The 18,449-nt window shown below is 42.0% G+C and overlaps 1 protein-coding gene across 3 annotated transcripts in view; it reads right to left on the bottom strand.

Moving 5' to 3' along the window:
• Positions 1-18,449, bottom strand: part of tenm1 (teneurin transmembrane protein 1) — a 168,557-nt gene that overhangs the window by 107,811 nt on the left and 42,297 nt on the right. For all 3 annotated transcript variants that reach the window (XM_065958726.1, XM_020629724.2, XM_065958727.1), the window contains exons 4-5: positions 7,100-7,343; positions 279-517 (exon numbers count right to left, since the gene is read on the bottom strand). In XM_065958726.1, coding sequence (XP_065814798.1) covers positions 279-517; positions 7,100-7,343 — 483 coding nt within the window. The remainder of the gene's footprint in view (positions 1-278; positions 518-7,099; positions 7,344-18,449) is intronic.

Raw genomic sequence — 18,449 nt, 5'->3', positions numbered from 1 at the left:
CCTTCTCTTTCCTCTTTCCCTTCTTTTATTTGTCTCCCTTTGATGCCAACAACATTTTGTGTGTGTAAAACACACTGCTCGGTTTTGCCTGTATTTATTGATTCTTTTTTTTATTAATTAGGCAGTCTCTCGTCAAGCCTCCCAATTCCCTGGCCCATCTTTCAACTTTTTAGAAAATCTTGATTCTTTAAATAAAATCAGCACCTAAAAGAAGCAACAATGGAGCTACACATGACAAACTTGTGGTCAGGGAAGTTCTTGTGAATTCTGTAACTCACCAATGACGTATGTGAGCAACAGGGCGAGGGTGAGCGTAAGCAGCGACGCCGACAGGGCTGTACACTTCCAGTTGCAGCAGCGGTGAGGCTTGTTGAAGGTAAACAGTGGTCTGGTCACGCTGCTGCGAGGAAGAGGCCGGGGTGGAGGGGAGTACACAGTCCCAGACGTCAGGGGGTAACCCTGCCCGGCCCCAGACAGGAGAGCTGATGAACCAGAGCCCTGCTTGAACAGGAAGTGTCTGTGGGAGAAACAAAAAGATGACATTTCAAACTCTTGCACATGACTGTTAAGTTTACCCCGAGCTACTGTTCCTACCCCTGTTACTCTTTTGTATGTTAAATACCTTACAATGTGGATGATTTACCACTGGAGTCCTAAGTGATTGTTGAAACAATTAATTTATGATTTAGAGGAAAAAAGCAGAACTCTCATTTTGAGCCATCCACATTTGATTGTGGCTGCTGAAATGCCAACTGTTGCTAGCTGGTTGTATCAGCTGTAACAAGCTAGCTAATTAAGCTAACATATAGGTAAGTATCCCACTGACTGTCTTCAGCTGTCTCCCTTTCAAATAAGGTATTTGATACATGAGACTACACTGTACTATAAAGTCTTCAAAATGAAAAGAGAAGCATGTTTCTTTTGTTGTGGTTTAGAGCTACATTATCCTATCAGTACTGAATGCCTCTATAAGAAACAATGCTAAAGTTATCAGGCTGTTGAACCCGCTTGTTAAAATGTTTTCATTTTTAATTTGTGATTATGTTTTTGGTAGATACATCTGGGCTTTCTGGTCGTATACTTCCCCCAATCCAGTAAAGAGCCGGACACATACAGCTTCTGATTAGGAGCTTTGAAGTACAATTGGAAGTCCAAGACACAAATGTTTTGTTTTTTTCTTACAGAATCAAGCTTACCCACTCAAACTAGGTATTGATGCACTTGGCCTTGGGAATCTGACTCGATTACTATTATGTGTATTGAGCTAGTCAGAGAGACATGCTAGTGATTGCAGCTGATCTCAAAGCAGATAAACACACTGTTCAATCCATTCCTTTCTTCCTTTTTATCCGTTGTGTTTGGTAAAGCCTAGAAAATGTGACCCCACCCCTGACCTTTTAAGTATTGTAACGTGAGGGTCCGATGTGTGGTGGATATATCGCTCTAGTTAAGAGAAACAGAAGGATGGAGACGGATAACTTTCTCAGCAGCACTTTACTGTCATCCACATTGTTCTGCTACACAACACCCACACTTCCTTGTTCTTCATCACATGTCCCGTCATTAGCCAATCAGAGGTTAGAATGATTAAACTCAAGGCAAACATTATGACAAACACAGAGGTAGATTCAATAGAATTTGGTCACAGTTACTAGGTGCTACTGCAAACATTAAAACATGTAAATATATCATTAACTATAATGATATATATATAATAAACTATATATTAACTTTGTAAACTCAAATATGTAAATAGTTCACTGTATAAATGTTAACTTATTTTTCACTTAAACTTAAATACATGGATTAACTCAAATATATGAATTTACTTCACTTTTAAATCTTACAGTATCTATGTTCAGTCCTGTGCAGAGCATTTTGGGCTGATGGAGAAATCTTTGGTCATGATAAGACATTTACTGTTTTGGGTTTCTCAAAAGAACAGCTAATTGCTGTCCTCGGTCTACGGGAGCCACTCCACAAACCACCTGCCACTCTGGGACTACTGTTTTTGTGTTGTTATAAAGCAGATTTTAGCTTGAATTTAAACAACATTCAAAGTTAGCGTCCAGGACTCTCTAGGACAGTGTTTCAATCCTTCGCCAATTAGCTTAGCTTGCACACACATCATCTTTTCCAAGGTATCTGCTACCTTATTCTGATTCTATTTATGCAAATCTGCACTCAGTGGAATTCAGTCTCACTCTGAAGTACGCCTGACTGAAACTCATTTAAAGGGCCCCCTAGGTGGGGGATTTTAGAGGAGACCCCACTCCTGTTTTTTTTTAAATGAAGCACAAAGTCTGGCCCAGGATTCAGATATCACACACAGGACAGGCTGTTCCACTTTGCCAATTTATAATGATACAGTCCTCCTAAACCTCAACAGTCCTAAAAGCTCTCAGTGCTGCCTAGAACTAAGTAATTCAGTTAAACCTTTAATATCCCACATGTTTGTCTACATTTGTCTGCTTTTAATTTAAGTGGTCTTTAAAACTTGCAAGTAATGCATCATGAAAGATTCATCTAAAAGCTCAAATCAAGAAAGAAAGTAGTCAAAGAAAGTCCCCGAGAGCTACGATTCCTCTTGCAATTTATATTATGCTCCTCTATAAATTCCCAACTTTATGAGAAAACTCTGGACAAATGTAAGACACAGATATTATTCCCATTTAGTAAACTACAACCAGTTAAACAATAGGAAACAAACTGCTGCATGATACACCCACAGCACGCTGAAGATACTGCATTGGCCACAGAATATAAAGCGAAACTCTTTTCTATTCCGAGTCCTTCAGCAGTGAGGGAGCCCAAATTTGACAAAGTGCTTCTCTGGTGCAACATTATGAGCAGGGACTGTAATGCAGAGCAGCACTGATATGAAAGAGAATGAAAAAGCCTGGCAGCCAAAGATCAATGACTTACCTATTCCCTTTTTTTTGACTCATCAAAGCGACTACTTAAGTTATATGGGGTGTATTAGTTAAACCAAGATGAGGTTCATTTTCATTATAAAAAAAAAAAAAGAGAACGTAGATGGTGGATGATGATAGGAGACTCAGCTGAGGGGCAATTAATGGAGGTAGCATTTCATCTATACTGTGTTTGGATAATGGAGGCAGTTGGAGGGTGTCAGATGAGGAAGCAGAGATGTGGGGGCTTGGAAATTATGCAATTTGGAAAAGTGAATCTGGGAAGGCAATTAGAGGCCGTTGCAGGCTTGTTCCGACCGTATTGACTTCCATCAGAAAGTGAACAAAGGATGCTGGTGCAGGCAAACAAAGAATGGTTTTACTGGGGAAAAAAAACATCTGAGGTAAAAAAAAACAAAAAAAAAAACAGGGATGAATCACTGTTTTTTCTCTCTCTGCAGTGTGTATGCATTTTCTATAACAAAAAAATATCCTGGAGCTCCTGGAGTTCTCCGCCAGCAATGATTGCCCCAGGTTACCACACGCTCTCTGAGGGTTAATACCGGCAGCGAGTGCGATATGTGGAGACAGACATGCGGCTTGCCAGAGAGTTATTCTGTCCGTGCACGGAGGTGGTGAGGTCACAGACTGCTGGTTGGAAGGCGGTCTCTGAAGAGCCCTCAGAGGACAGGCCATTAAAGCGGGGCCAGACAGCAGACTGACACTGTCTTAGGACACCAGACTGCACCCGCCCTGTTCCTCATCCATTTACCCTCATACACGGCAAAAACACATCCATCTTCTCAAGTCATTTAGCCTCATATGCAGCCGTGAAGATGGATGTCGCCTTAAAAGAAGAGCTAAATTGTGCCATTGGGCTGAGACTTTCAAGAATTCTTCTGCGAACTAAGTTTTTGGTTCTATGATGTACGAGAGGGGAAAGCAGGTGGTGGCACTTTTGTCATGCAAATGACATGAAAATTCTTGGAACGTCGTGATTTGCATATAAGGGAACGGATGGAATTATTTCAAGGTTAGACAAGGCAAGTGTTTTTCTATAGGACTTTTTAAACAAAGAGGCAATTTAATGTGCTTTACATTAGGCAAAGGAGGCTTAAGAGCAACACAAAAAGACTTAAATTTAATTAAAATTGGGAAATGGAATAAGAAAGAAACAACAATTTTGACGTACAAAGAAAATCTCAGCACACTGACGGCGTTTTTTTTCTAACCATTCTTTTATATGAAGTCAACTATAGACCTCATTTGGGGTAAGATAGATGTGTTTTTTGCTTTCTGTGTGTTTTTGTTACTTTATTTACTTGACCCCCACCCCCCCACCCCCTATTTGTTTCAGTGTGTTCCTCCAGCTCTCCGTCTGTCTATGATGTGGCCCTGTGGCTGTGTTTAACATGAAAGACAGATGACATCCATCTCTCCCTGTTTGCCTCCTCTCATCTCCGCATCCAGTGTCTGCTGAAGGCTGTGAGTCAGACGGGGGGGGGGGGGGGGGGGGAAACACAGGAGGATGCACATGGAACAAGCACACACCTAAGGGTCAATGGTAGTTCAACTCTGTGAGGCCAGATAATAAACTTGGGGCAAACACACACACACACCGACACACACCGACACACACACATATGGAAACATAACTCTGCGCTCAGATGCCCTCACAGGACAAGCATACACAAAGAGATGTCAAACAGGGTGAGTGTTTTCACATTTTTGAGGCCAGTACACAGGTCGTGCCCGCTGTGGTGCATTTATTTCTCCGCAGAAGGTGGATTAGAGCAAAAGGGATCAGAATCCATCTGAAGAAATTGCATTTGTCAAAGCGTATGGAACTCTTGTCTCCTTTTGAGGTGCTTTTAAAAAAGGCTCCAGTGTTCGTCCTGGCTCCCTGCCTTTGATCATCACAGACAATATCCAGGGGCGACGCCCAGGAAGCTCTGAATTCATATCAGAGGGCAGATTTCCCCAGAGATAAGAAGAAAATGAGAGTTCCCACTCTCCAGGAGGTCGGAGACTATAGCGCCCAAAGGCTGTCTCTACCTGGGTACAGGTGTGTAGCTGTTTGTGTGTAGGTGGAGCCCTTTGTGTTCAGTGTACAGGTACATGCAGATATTGTGTGTGTGCATGCGTGTGTGTGTGTACAAGTTGAGTTTGGTGTGTAGTTGCACATGCACAGTGTAAGATCCCAAGTAGTCTCAGTTCTCAGCGATAAGAGGGAGGAAATAAGGCAGGGCACCAGTCAATTTCTTACAGTCCCAACATTTGTTATGCCTCTTAACACACCCAGTGTGAGCTCCGGTCAGATATATTGAATATCCATATCTGTATCCTGCCACTTATACAGGCCGGCCCTCTCCAGAAACATAACGGATATGCAGCTGAAAAGGAAATCTATGCACACTTCAAACAATCTTAATCTCTGCTGTCACAACATCAATACATTTCAATACAGATTCATCAAATACACATCCCGGAAAGCTGAAGTGTACCTGACAACAACAGATATCCTTCTTTTTTTTTGTTGCCCTACTCATTTTTATTAAGGTCACAGCCTTAATTAGAATTCTACTGGTGTGAGCCCTCATGCCAAGTTTGTAAATACTTGATAAATCTTTAATCTCATGCCTTAGATTGGGCTGATAGCAGCTGCATCAGTGTAAGAGCTAAAAATGAAATCTTTGGATTAGAAGTGTGTCTGAGAAAGTGAAGAGAAGAGAGAGGAGAGCGCTGGAATATTAAATCCAAGCGAAATCTGTTAAGCAGTGAAGTCATTTTTTAGTCCTCAACCCACCGAAAGCTAGATAGAAAAGGGCCAATAATATATGAATTATGTTACGAAGGGATACTATTCTATTGACTATGAATATAATTACATTTTATGGTTCAGAACTAATAGCGCCCTATCAAATGAAACTTATTTGACTATAAACTCCCAAATGCAAAAATGTATTACGACAAAAAAGGCCCCCATCCAATATACGGAGCCACTGCGGAAATTGAGTTTTATAATCACATCTCTCTTTGGGAGCGAGTTCTTTATGTTCAGCAAATATTCTTTGAACGATCTGAGACCAAAAAAGACGTGTGAATTGTGTTTATGTTGGATTGCCACTGAAAGCAAACACACACGTGAGTAATGTAATTACGACACACTTCTGACAAGTCTTTTACATTAAGTTTCATGTCTGCTCCATGATTAATTTAAATAGTCACTGGATCTAATTTTATTCTTCCTCTCTTTTAAATGAGGTAAAATCTAATTATGGCCTAATGCATAACTTATTAAAGCATCTTCTTCTGTCGGGGCAGCCTGCCAATCTCACCCTCACTCATGATACCAGAATTCAGCTGCCGCACACAGCTCTCATTAAACATGCAGACGTTCTTATGCACCTTGCTGCTTCTTATTGCAGCCTCACAAATGAGTATCTCCTAAATAATTCTCTGATCAATTATTACTTCTGCGGGAAGGAAATGCTGCATTCTGTTTGATGGGATGGAATTCCAGCGGCTTTAAGCATTTGGCAGTATTTTTATGTCAGGCGATACGCTTGGAGATTGAATAACAATGTGTTCCTGAAGAGAGTAATTTCACTTGAAACTGAATTCCAGGGTTATTAGCTGTTACAAACTCACATGCTGGTCCCCTGGTAAATCTGTCGTCAGTGGGGGGTAAGAGAATGAAAAGAACTTGAAAAAAACCCGAGAGATTCTTTCTGACTTTGATGGTTTGCAAAGTCCTGTAATAATACCCCAGAGGCCTGCCTGGTGTTCCACTTACTCCTTTCTACACGTGCAAAACATGTCCAAATCTTTTAGTCCAACATTCATTCTTAATCATTTGACTCTGATTTCTCTAAGAAATTACGAGAGTCTGCCAACTCTCACTTTAATCCAACGATCCTCATTTGTGAGATTAAAGAAAATGTCTTTAATCAAGTGACACTGCGCTGAAGCAGGGCAATTTGCCTAGAAGATATTTTTCATTTGAAGGGTTTCGTTGCAAAATGACATTATTGCTGCTACAGACTGTAAGCATTTTGGAAAGAAGCCCCCCGTTACTTTCAAACTCTTTAAATCATCTCAATTCTTTGTTAAAAAAACAACATTAAAAACAGTATAATGACAACGTTAAAGAACGCATCTGGCGGTCATTTGCTGTATTCTCTTACCTGGTCTCTAGGGGAATGTTGCTGTTGAGCACCCAGCTGTTGTGAAGCTGTGCCTGGTCTGTGCTCGAGCTGGTGTCTGCCCCCTGGCTGCCCTGACTGGACTGGCACCGCGTTGGCATGGTCTTTCTCTGCAGGCTGACTTGAGTGTAGGGCGCCGGACGGGCACAAGTGCAGGCATGGGGCGGCGGGGGCGGCGGGGGCAGCGGGCGAAATGTGAACTGACCACCTGGACTGCTGGGCAGCTCTGCGCAGAGAGACACAGGGAGAGAGAGAGACAGAGAGAGAGGCGGAGGAGGAGGAGGAACGGACAGGGGAGAAATAAAGAAAGGTTTATTAGGAGCGCAGTGCCATAAATTACAAATAAAAGTGGTGTGTTAGTTGACAGTTTATTGTTATTACACTGATTGAGGGACATAAATCAGCTTGAATACTGTGCCTGTCCAGCATCTTCCCTTCCTACCTGCTTTGATACACTTCCAGCCAGCCTATAAATAGGTCCATGGCTGCCTGCAACATTGAGCAGTCTTTAAAGAGCTAACAGCTCTGGCTTAATCTGCACCCGGCAGCCCAAACTACCCATGTGATGTTTATTATGAGATCTCTAGCTCCACGGAATGAGCTAGCCAGCTGTAACTCCCTCACACTGCTAACCCCGGGGTCTCTCTCCATCCATCATTTATCATTCTCTTTCACCATAACCCTCCCTCTCCCCAGTTCTTCCCTCCTGCTGCTTTCTCTCTCTCTTTCCGCTCCGTCTTTCAGAAGCGGGCGGCTAATTACAGTTTTGCCAAATGAAAAATGCCCGCATATGTTTGTTCAACGTGTGAATGTGTGTCTGTGCAGACGACTGAAGATGAGGTCGTTTGGCATGGGTATCAACGAGCACGCACCTGTTTGTATGTGTTAGTATGTAGTCACACCGGGCACCCTGGGACATTATTAGTTATCAGGGTTTATAGGGACAGCCCAAGCCATATGGCTGCAGCATGGTTCTACGAACATGGCAAATCCCTCGTCCCAGAAGACCAATTCTGTCCAGCTGTATTGACAACAAATGTAACACTAGTCTCAAACTCAAAGTAAGGGACAAAGGAGTCCAGAATCTGGAAGATAGAAAGTATTCTCCCTCAATTTGCTGCCAAAACGTCAGCAATAATTTAGTATCTGGGAATGAAACCCACCTGGGAGAATACCACGGACCTCCCTATTCAACTGTAAGTAATACAGGAACAACACCAGAGAAGAGATGTTATGATTCCTGGCAGATGATAACTGAGAAAAGAAAAATAATGAAATAATCCTGGTTCTCTACAGTTTCTATTGCTAACAGAAAAAACCTGCATGTTGCTCAAATCTGCTTGTCAGCTACCATTATGTCTAGAATTGAGGAAACATTTTCTTCAAATATTGCAGGGAAACAGTTATGAAATGTGTTATTGTCGACAATCTGGGCACATGCCCTGAAATTTGAAGTAATGATAAAGTCGTTCTGCTCTGATCTCCTTTCACTAAATTAACCTTTTGAACGGACATGTAAGACAACACACAATGTCGTTCACACCTATGTTCATGGACAAACACAGAGCACATCAGGTTTTATGACTCTCACTCGTTCCAAATCCACATTTACAAGATAAATATCGGAGCAGTGTTGTAGGAATGCAATGGCAGGGCAGTCAACGGCCTATAAACATTTCCACAGTCATTTCTCCATGATGCAATCTGTCCAACTGAAATGGCCTTTTTGAACATTATAATAGTAGCACTTATGATGCTTCCTTTGCTTTTTTGTGTGAATTTAAATCTGCACATTTGATACCAGTGTTTCCAAAATGACTGAAAAAATGGTTTCAACAAATGAAGGTCTTCATCGTCCAAAACGTGTTGCTGCTGGTTACTGATGTTCCAACATGGCTGAATTGTCCAAACCCTGTGAATCAAATATTTGTCCCCATTTTCTGCATACTGACAAAATGAAATTACCTCGTCTTTACTCATGGCAGGCCATTACTCACAAACGTTAGTCTCATAGTTTTAAACAAACATGCAGGGGGTTCTCACTACACCTCCTTGCTCCATTGTTGTTTATCGCTCCAGGCCATCTGCTATGATGCACACTACAAGCTCACACATTAAATGAGATATTTTTGGCATGTTTGGTATGTTTTTTTTTTTTAATAACAACAGCTGAACTCTGCAGTCGTTTCAAACTCTGCATGTCTCATATCCTGCAACGCACAGCGCCTGCACAAACCTTAATAACTGAAGTCTCCTGAGTAAATATATCCTATTGCATTGTCCTATAAAACCCATCCTGCTTCTTCTCACCACACTAAATCACATGGCTATTCCTCCAGCTAATCAGACCGCGCATAAACAGCCTCTATAAGAGACCTGCTAAAATGACAGGAAATGTATTTGTGTCATCACCTGGAGGTGCTGTTTAGTCTCATCTAATGGATGTGGGAAATGGAAGTTATTTTAGTCTGAACCACCTCTGAGTATTAAAAATTACATGCTTAGGGAAAAGTGACAGAACACTTTTGGAGCAGCTCTGCATAGTGTGTCATTGTAATGCAGCAGGAGCTTGAAAGTGGTGCTTCAGTTTTTAGCAGCATTTCTGATTCATCAGTAACTGGGAGAACTTTGAGTTCAGCCAGAAATCCCTCGCTTCAAGGTTTTTCTTTTTTCTTTTTCTTTTGGAGGTAGATGTTTTAAACATTTGTCACAAAAAAAGACTTTTCTAAAAAAAAACATCACAGGCGGTACATTTCCAGAGCTGGGCAATGAGTTGGCAATGAGCACTCAGGTTGTGCTTGATGCACTTGAGTCAGCTTGAGACTTGACTTGAATGTGACTTTGTTGACTTCAGACTTTTCTTGGACTGGAGAACAGCACGAGGGAGTCGGAAATTGTAAAACCACTGTAACTGTTTCTGCCAAAGCAGAGTTTTGATTTATTCAAAGCTGACAAATTCTCTTAGACATCACAATGTGCACCTGTCAGCCACAGGCGTGTCCCCGAATCAAAACACATCAGCTAGGTAGCAAACTCTTTTATTATACAAGCTCGCTCTAAATGTGACAAGCACTGTTAGTCAAGACATACTGGGAGCCTTTGGTTAAAGTCGATACACCATTGTTTATGATTTGCTGCTGACTGATTTAGAATTGTGCTTAAAATGAGTAATCTGAGAAACAAACACAAAAGAAAAAAAAATATTGAGGAGAAATTTGTACTGTAGCCACATGCCACTGGCTGGGGGCTGTTGCTCAGTCTAATGCTGCACTATCACCTGAAAGGTCAACAAGACCATGAAAGAATGGCATCCCGTAGTGAGGCGCAGTTTGGCAGTATTTTGATCCATAAAATGGAGATAAATTAATAAATAGTCAGTGTCAGGTTAAACTGGCATATCAACTGGAGCGATGTGTAACCACACTTAGAACTGGCATGTGCACGTTAACGTCACATTGCAAAGAGGACTGAAGGCTGGTGTTGTTAGCAATGCTAACATTAGCCACTCTCAGTAAATCCATTTGACACGTTAATAGATGGCTAAAGTCAACCCACAATGCATTGCATTTTGGTTCACTTCCCTTGTTTGGTCCTGATCGCATTCTCAACGACTGAGAATCGAACTCTGGTACACTTGGAAGCGAACTGAGACCCATGGTTTCAAGCTGACCAGCGTTCGGTTCTTTGATCCACACCAGATTTCGTTTGAGCGTTCACACCACCTCCAAACCAAACAAACTACCCGACAAAGCACACCAGAGTTTTTCAAACAGACCAAATGCACCCTAAATGTGCCTGTGTGACATTTGGCGTGTGGGCCATGTGGATTAAACATAGAACTGACGTAGTTGTTCAGTGTGTGAATGTGTAGGTGTGACCTGCAATGTAAAAGCACTTTGAGTAGTTAGAAGACTAGAAAAGTGCTTTATAAGCTCAAGTCCATTTACCATTTACCAATAGTTTGAAGAAAAAAAAACCTGTTGTGAAAAAAGAACATTCTCTTGAAACATAATTTGTTCTGTATGTGAAAATAAATTACTTTCCATTGGGGGTGATTTGCTAATTTAGTGTTTTCTATCAGTTAGCTATTAATTGATAAAGCACTTTTAGTGAAAAACAAAATTAATGATCTCTGATCTAACAATTCATTCTCAATTCATTTGTTTCCATAATTTCCCACAACATTTGGAGAGTCAAAGATAATAAATGTAGAGAGATGCCCGTGTTTTTCTTGAAGCTAAAAAAAAGCCCCGAATCAATACTTTTGAAAATGCCGTTCTTTGCTCGAGTCTTAGTTAGACTTTGTCTGCCTGCTAAATACCAAAGACTTTCAAACATCATGCCCTAGTTTGTAACTGAGGCTCCAGGTCTACGTCCTGGACCAGTGGCACATCATACATGTTAAACCAGAGTGGATGAGTAAACTGATCTGTATGTGTTCAGGTTTAAATAATCCAAAACAAACAAGAAGAAAATGTTCCAGTCATTCTTCATTATGGTGACATCAACATGTGGAGGTGAAATTCTGAAGCACCAATACTTAGTTTAGATTCAAACTGGTCTCTGTACATTTCCAACTTTGTGTTCAAGTTGAAGAAAATTAAAATGCTTTTTAATCTCCAATGCCTTGCAATTGTTTCGAAACCGAAAAAAAAAAAAAAATCCAATTAACTTCTATCTCTTTAGTCTCAGATGACATTTATTTCATTCATAATTTAAAATTTCAGGGGAAGCAGGATTTCAAAAGCTCTGGGTACACGGTCTGGACAGAGTCACCTGCTGTTTGTGTTTGGTTGTGAGTGAAAAGCATGGCGCGAGGAGAAAGGACAGGGATGGAGGGCCAGAGGAGAATGTAATCTTGGTGAGTAGGGTGACACAGGGGCCCGGGCTGCCAGATGGTGCTTTAAAGGGCTTAGCTAAGGCAGCTTTGGGTCTCCGCTCACAAAAGATCCACAAACGGACTCAGTTCCTCTGTTCTCTCACGAACGCACAAATGGCAGAGAGACAGTCGCTAAGTCGTTCTTCCCCTCTTTCTCCATCGAACAAAGTCAAATGAAACACGCAAGCTGTGATGAACTGTTACATAGGAGATGTAACCTAAATATGCCTGGAGCTGTAGGGCAAAGGTCAAGCAGTGTATTGCCATGAGTACAAAAACATTAAATCAAGTCTGTGGGGAGTTGATAGAAGCCATGGGTGGGGCCCGTACAGCTCTAGATGACAGTCGTGACAGTGTGGAGCATCCTCCTCCCTGGGGTTCCTCTGAGACTCAGCCCTCCAGACACTTTTGAAAGTCACTTATGAGATATTTTCCTAGAATCCTCAGCTTTTGGTTACATAAGCAAGATATGAGGAAAAGCCTTTTAAAGCCAGCAGAAGGGAGATCTGGGGGGATTTACTGCAAATGTAACAGGTAACAGGTATTTGGGCTAGGTATTAAAAATGCATTACTGTAGGTGAGATGGACCTGAAATAGCAAACAGATTACGTATTTATGACAATTTAGGCATTCAAAGTCGACTCATACTATGTAATGAGAGTCGCGCAGAGTAATATATGACTCAGGTACAAACACCAGCTCACACAGTTAGGGTGGTGTTTGTAATGACTTAGCTCACATGACAGTGGAAGTGTCTTCGTTAGGGATATTAAAATTCATGTTTAACATTCTTGAAAAAACAAATCATGTGTGCAAAATAATCCCCACGCAATAATGTTTATGAAGACTCTTCATGCTCGTCGTTTGAATGTTCCACCCTCAGTCTGGATGAGAGTGGCAGATGTTCAGCTCTACCTGTACATGGTGCTTTTGTTAATTGGGTGGAGAACATTAAAGTGTGATGATGATGAAAAAAAAAAACAAGGCATTTTGATTTTTTTTAACTATTCCTATGAAGTAAGGGACTGTGGGGAAATTATTCATTGGGAAGAGGGTCAAAAAAGAGTAAATTGCCATTTTTACATATCGTTAGCCTCATAGCATTATTGCCTGAGTCATATCTTAAGGTTTTCAGAGAAGAAGGAAAAACACAAGTTATGTGACTGGAGTCCACACCTCTGCAGTTCATAATTCCTATGATCGACTGAAAGTACATTAACTGTATAGACATTTGAAGAAATATGAGTTAGCTTACCAGAAGAATCAAAGAGAAGGGCTAATGCTTCACTTGTGGTCAGCTGAGCCCTGTTTTTCAAGGGGGCCGCCATCTTTGTATGTAGCGTCCAAAAATGACTCAGTTAAAGAGATGACTTAGGCAGTTAGTGATTTTGGAGTGTAAAAAGCATTCTGATAGGCTGAGGACTTAGCCAATAATACACAGTGAATCAGCAGTGTTAGGAGAGTAGAGTTGGGCAAATATCACAATTCAGCCAAAATATGACTTAGGCAATTATGCTATGAGGCTAACGATGTGCACTCTGGAAAAATATCTAGATCATTTCGGGAGGACTGCTCCGGAGATTCTCCCAACCTGGCTGCCCCTCAAAGCTGGAGACTACCCCTGTCAGATGGGAGGGTGCATGGGCGGGGGGGGGGGTCTCCTGATGTAAGATGTGACGCTAAAAAACAACGTGGAAGTGTGAAAGCCCTAAAAATGACATTTCTATCTGTGAGGAGGGAAGTTGTGGAAGAAAAAGGTACAGTCTAACTTCTTTGTCCTATAATGATATTTTATTTCACAAAGTTATATCGAAAATGTCATTGTGACATCAAAATAATAGCTTTTTTGTGTGTGTGTGTTTCTTTTTAATAAAGGTGCCTTTAGTTGTATGCAGATGATAATAGTCCAGCCTCTGTCTCACAGCTTTATTCTCTCATCAAACTCAGACGCATGCTCCTTTGTTCACTCATTCAGTCGCTTTAATAACTTTTCTTTTAGGCAGCTCTTTACACAAAATAACAGAGTAGCTGCATATATATTCATCATTTTCTTATATAAGTCATAATAAGCAAGGTGTTTGGGATATTAGGGTGATGAAATTGCATTTTTCTTTTTTCGATATGTAAAACAGGAGAGTCTGATTATTCATAATGCTGAAGAGGACCGGGCGTTTTCATAAGATACATCCCTCCTTCACTTGCCGATCGTTTCCATACAACCCCTGAGTGGTGATGGTGGAAGCAACACACAGAAAATGTATAGCTTTTTTGAGGCCGACATGTTTGCAGTGTAGAGGACAAAAACATGAGCCACAATAACTTTAAAGTCTAATATTTAACCAGGTTTCATCCTCTCCTTCAGTCTCCGTGTTTGCTCACACCCCCTGCCTCTCTCGCTCCCTCTCTACATTATTGTGCCCATGCAGTGCTCCAGTGCCGAGTTAATTTCACTTATTACAGGGAAGGCGTATAAAATCCATAGAGCCTGACCTCAACAATATCAAACCTGCCTGTCGAACAGAGGAATACGATCGTTTTAGAGAACATTTAACACAATTGTTGGACCAATCCCAGAAAGAAAAAAAAAAAAAAAAAAAAACATCATCCACCCCACTCTAAAAATAAAAGCCTAATAATTTCCCCTAGGATGGCTTTTCATCTATCTCGCTTCTTAATTGACTTGCATAAAATTGCCACAAAGTTTATTCCACTGCTGTGCATTCGATGAAATAAATAATTAACCCCATAAAAAGGTCAGACAACTGAAATTAGAGCTCACTGCTTTTTGTTCTTCTTCTTTTGATGAGATGGGACCCTGGCCTAGCTGACCATCTGACTCTTTCTAATAATGCGTCTTTGTCTTAACGTTTCCTGACCAGAGATAAGACATTATCTCATTAAAAACTTCCAATGTGACTCCTTTCATTGGTTGGCCTGCTGATGAAGTTGGTGTGAAGGATGGTAATATCGATAAGAACGATAGTGTATGATAAGAGGGACTCATATTCCTAATGATCATGGGGAACATGATGACGTGGATGAAGATGATGTTGCTGATAGTGGCTGCGTTCGTGGTGATGAAAATAATGAAGATAATGGCGATAGAATCGGTAATAACAGTGATAACAAAGATGGTGCAAACAGCAGCAATGGCGGCTGAAACACTGATAATTACGTTGATGACAGTGGACTCTGAGACTGCAATTAGAATAAAAACAGCCATTGATTCATCTCTGCAGACACAGAGGATAAACGGTGGGATCTCCATTTAACAAAGTGACACAATCATGCTGTCCAATTAAAGCAAGAAAATACAAATGAAGAAACCAAGCGCTCTAAGAGCTTTCCCCCCCTCTCATATGGAAGCCAGTCGATTTTCATACACAGCCTGATAATTAGCAGCCATGCATCACCCAGCCTTTTTCCGACCGGAGGACTCACTCACTGTGAGTAAAGCCATGCGTGTGTATTGGTACGACTTCGTGCGTTGTATGCATGTACATGAAGGTGTATATGTGTGTGCATATTTATGTAATTGCTTGTTTTGTACCCCATCTTCAAAAACAACTCTGGAGCAGCTTCACAATCATGTTTAGGCTGCAGGTGATTCTGAAAGTTGCATTTCCCTGGAGACAACACGAAGCCTCCTGAGTGCAGCGCCTGTGCTCTACAGCAAGAGGCTTGCCATCACTCAAACACTTCACTGCAGGGGCCCGCGCTCAAATTACATTTTCACAAGCGCAACCTCCTTCGGTCCTGCGCTATTTAAATGATCTGTTTAAAACTTGTAATTAGTCAGCCGATGTTAAGCACAAATTAACAACCAGACCAAACTTTTTTTTTTTCAATCTCAATGAATGTTGGCTGCATTGCTGTGGAGGCCAGTTCAAGTTTTTTTTCTGGATATAGCCTGTAGTGTTCTAGCAGCTAGCTGAGCTCAGCTCATCTCTCCTGAGAGCACAGCAGTGTCCTGATCTTCCTGACCTTGTCTCAGCTGCAGGGTGCCCTGTCACTGCCACCTGCCATGGAGCTGTGCAGGTGTTTGTGTGTACGTATGTGTGCGCAATGGTGCATGTCATATGTCCATGGGTGTGCATGCATGCATAAGTATGCATATGAGTATCTATAAGGGCTTCTGAGCATGCTCAGTATTGGTGAGATGTCATGTGAGTTATAGCCCTTGCAGTAATTTGCATCACCAGGAAGAGGGCGTGACAAGGTGTATGAGACTCAAGAAGTGAAACACCACGATGGCCATTACAGTGATTAGTGCTCACATTCCTCTTTAACAAGCCTCATGATTCTCCTTCTCCTACTCTCTCACTCTCTCACACACCTATATGAACACAAACACCATCTCCCTCCGTCCCAAAACAATCACAACAAGTACACGCAGAGTATGGAAGAATTTCGCTTGCACACACATGCATACACTAGATTTCCTCAGACTGCACTAAAACAGGAGAAAGTGCCTGAGTTTGACAGCAAACAAACCAACATGAAGAGATTCCTGGCAGGCTAAAGAGAGTGTAGTATCAAAGCTACAAGAATGCACCACCAGCAGCCCATTTTTTTCACTGGCTGAGAGAGGTAGAGAGTATGCGCAGTGTTGTAGCAGACCTGAGCTGCTGGTAATTAGAATGGGCTCTGAGGAGAGACAGGCGGTGGAATGAATGCAAATGAATTCACTGGCTCCAGCACTAGGCTCCACAACCTCACTTTTCATATAGCATGCCTTATAGACATGAAGCCACTGGCACAAACAAGAGTGGTGCTACACAGTAAACACTGAGTGACATCATGGTGGACACACGTGCCAACATGTCCTCACACACAACATGCACATGTGCACAAGAATGTGGATCCAGAGGCCTGAAACAAATACAAATCCCACAGTGCACACAGAAGCATGCACAGATACAAAAACACCAACACACATTATCATAATCCCCGCAAAAGCCACAGTGGTTCTTGTGAAAAGAGAAAGGGAGTGAAAATGCTTGTTCCAAGCGAACATCCACAGCATGTCCCACAGCGCTATAAACAAACCCTTCTTAATTGGTGTCGATTTGGAATGAAGTGATGATTCATCATGCAGAACTCCCCAGAAGAGTATTGGAAACCCAATCATTTCTAATCCATATGACCTTGACAGAGGGCCAGAGTCAGACTCCAACTCCTTTCACATGCTTTGTCCAACAGACAATGTCAAGGCATTGTAACTGACTTTACGACTCGCTGTAACTGTAATCCACCAAAGTCAGATCACTTCACTGATTACTCCATCTCAGCCAGCGGCAAATCTTTATGAAGCACTCAATTTTCCATAGCAGTCATAAATCAGGGTACTATAAGCTCTCCGTCTCCATGATGGCACACCAGAGACACTATTTCCATACCACGCCGCTCCAGTCAATAATTCCTACTCCCATTACATCTACCACCGCCGCTCGTGACTTAAAGAAGTCCACTGGTACCACTTCGGTTCACCTCCGCATCCCCTGGTGGATTTCCATGTGAAACTTTGATCAGAAAGGCTGTGGCTCTTCTCAAGGAGAAGCAGGTCGTCTGTGAAGGGGTCCTGCTCTTTACTAGCTGGTGCTGAAAATGAGTCTAATTAACACATCTCCCATCCTATCTTAACCAGGCAACCGGGGCCAACTAGACTCTTATTATAGAGCAGATTATGCATGTAATGAACCCGCTGAGATTACTGTATGGAAAGCAGAGCATTCAGAAACACGTATATTATATATATATATATATATATATATATCACCCTCTCACCCTTCCTGCTTTCCATATTCAGTCATTTCCTCTTGTGCACGTTGGATATACGTATATATATATCCATACGTATATACGTATATCCAACGTGCACAAGAGGAAATGACTGAATATGGAAAGCAGGAAGGGTGAGAGGTTGCTTGGTATTCCGACCGGGACATATAATAGATGGAGAAGCGAGATAAAGATGCAAAGCGTGCGCAAAAGACAGAGAGAGAGAATAAGAGAAAAGAGATGTGTCTTCAACACCACCTGCAGACTCGACCGGCGGCCATCTTGCGGTCAATGAGGTGAGTGCAGCCACCGCCCCGGGTCAGAATTAACACACACCAATGACAAGTCGGCACATGCCCTCTAGTGCAACAACACCTTGCCGTTCCACTCCACCGAACGCACCTATCACACTGATCACAACGCACACCCATGCTAACGCTTTCCTTTCTTTTCCGCGCGGCTCCGTCTGTCTCTCTCTCTCTCTCTCCTCTCTCTCTCTCTCTCTCTCTCTCTCTCTCTCTCTCTCTCTCTTAAAAAAACGCACACACACAACAGGAGAAACTGAACAAATGTGGGAACAGATGCCCCACATCAGACTGCAGTTGCCCTCTGCTCCCTTTGTTTCTCCAGAGAGGAATACGGTTAACAAAGATAAGACACCGCAGTCCTCTG

The sequence above is a fragment of the Labrus bergylta genome, chromosome 9 (genome assembly GCF_963930695.1).
Source record: "Labrus bergylta chromosome 9, fLabBer1.1, whole genome shotgun sequence".
NCBI lineage: Eukaryota > Metazoa > Chordata > Actinopteri > Labriformes > Labridae > Labrus > Labrus bergylta.
Note: the sequence above shows the minus strand (reverse complement) of the source record. Positions and strands in the feature narration are given on the sequence as shown.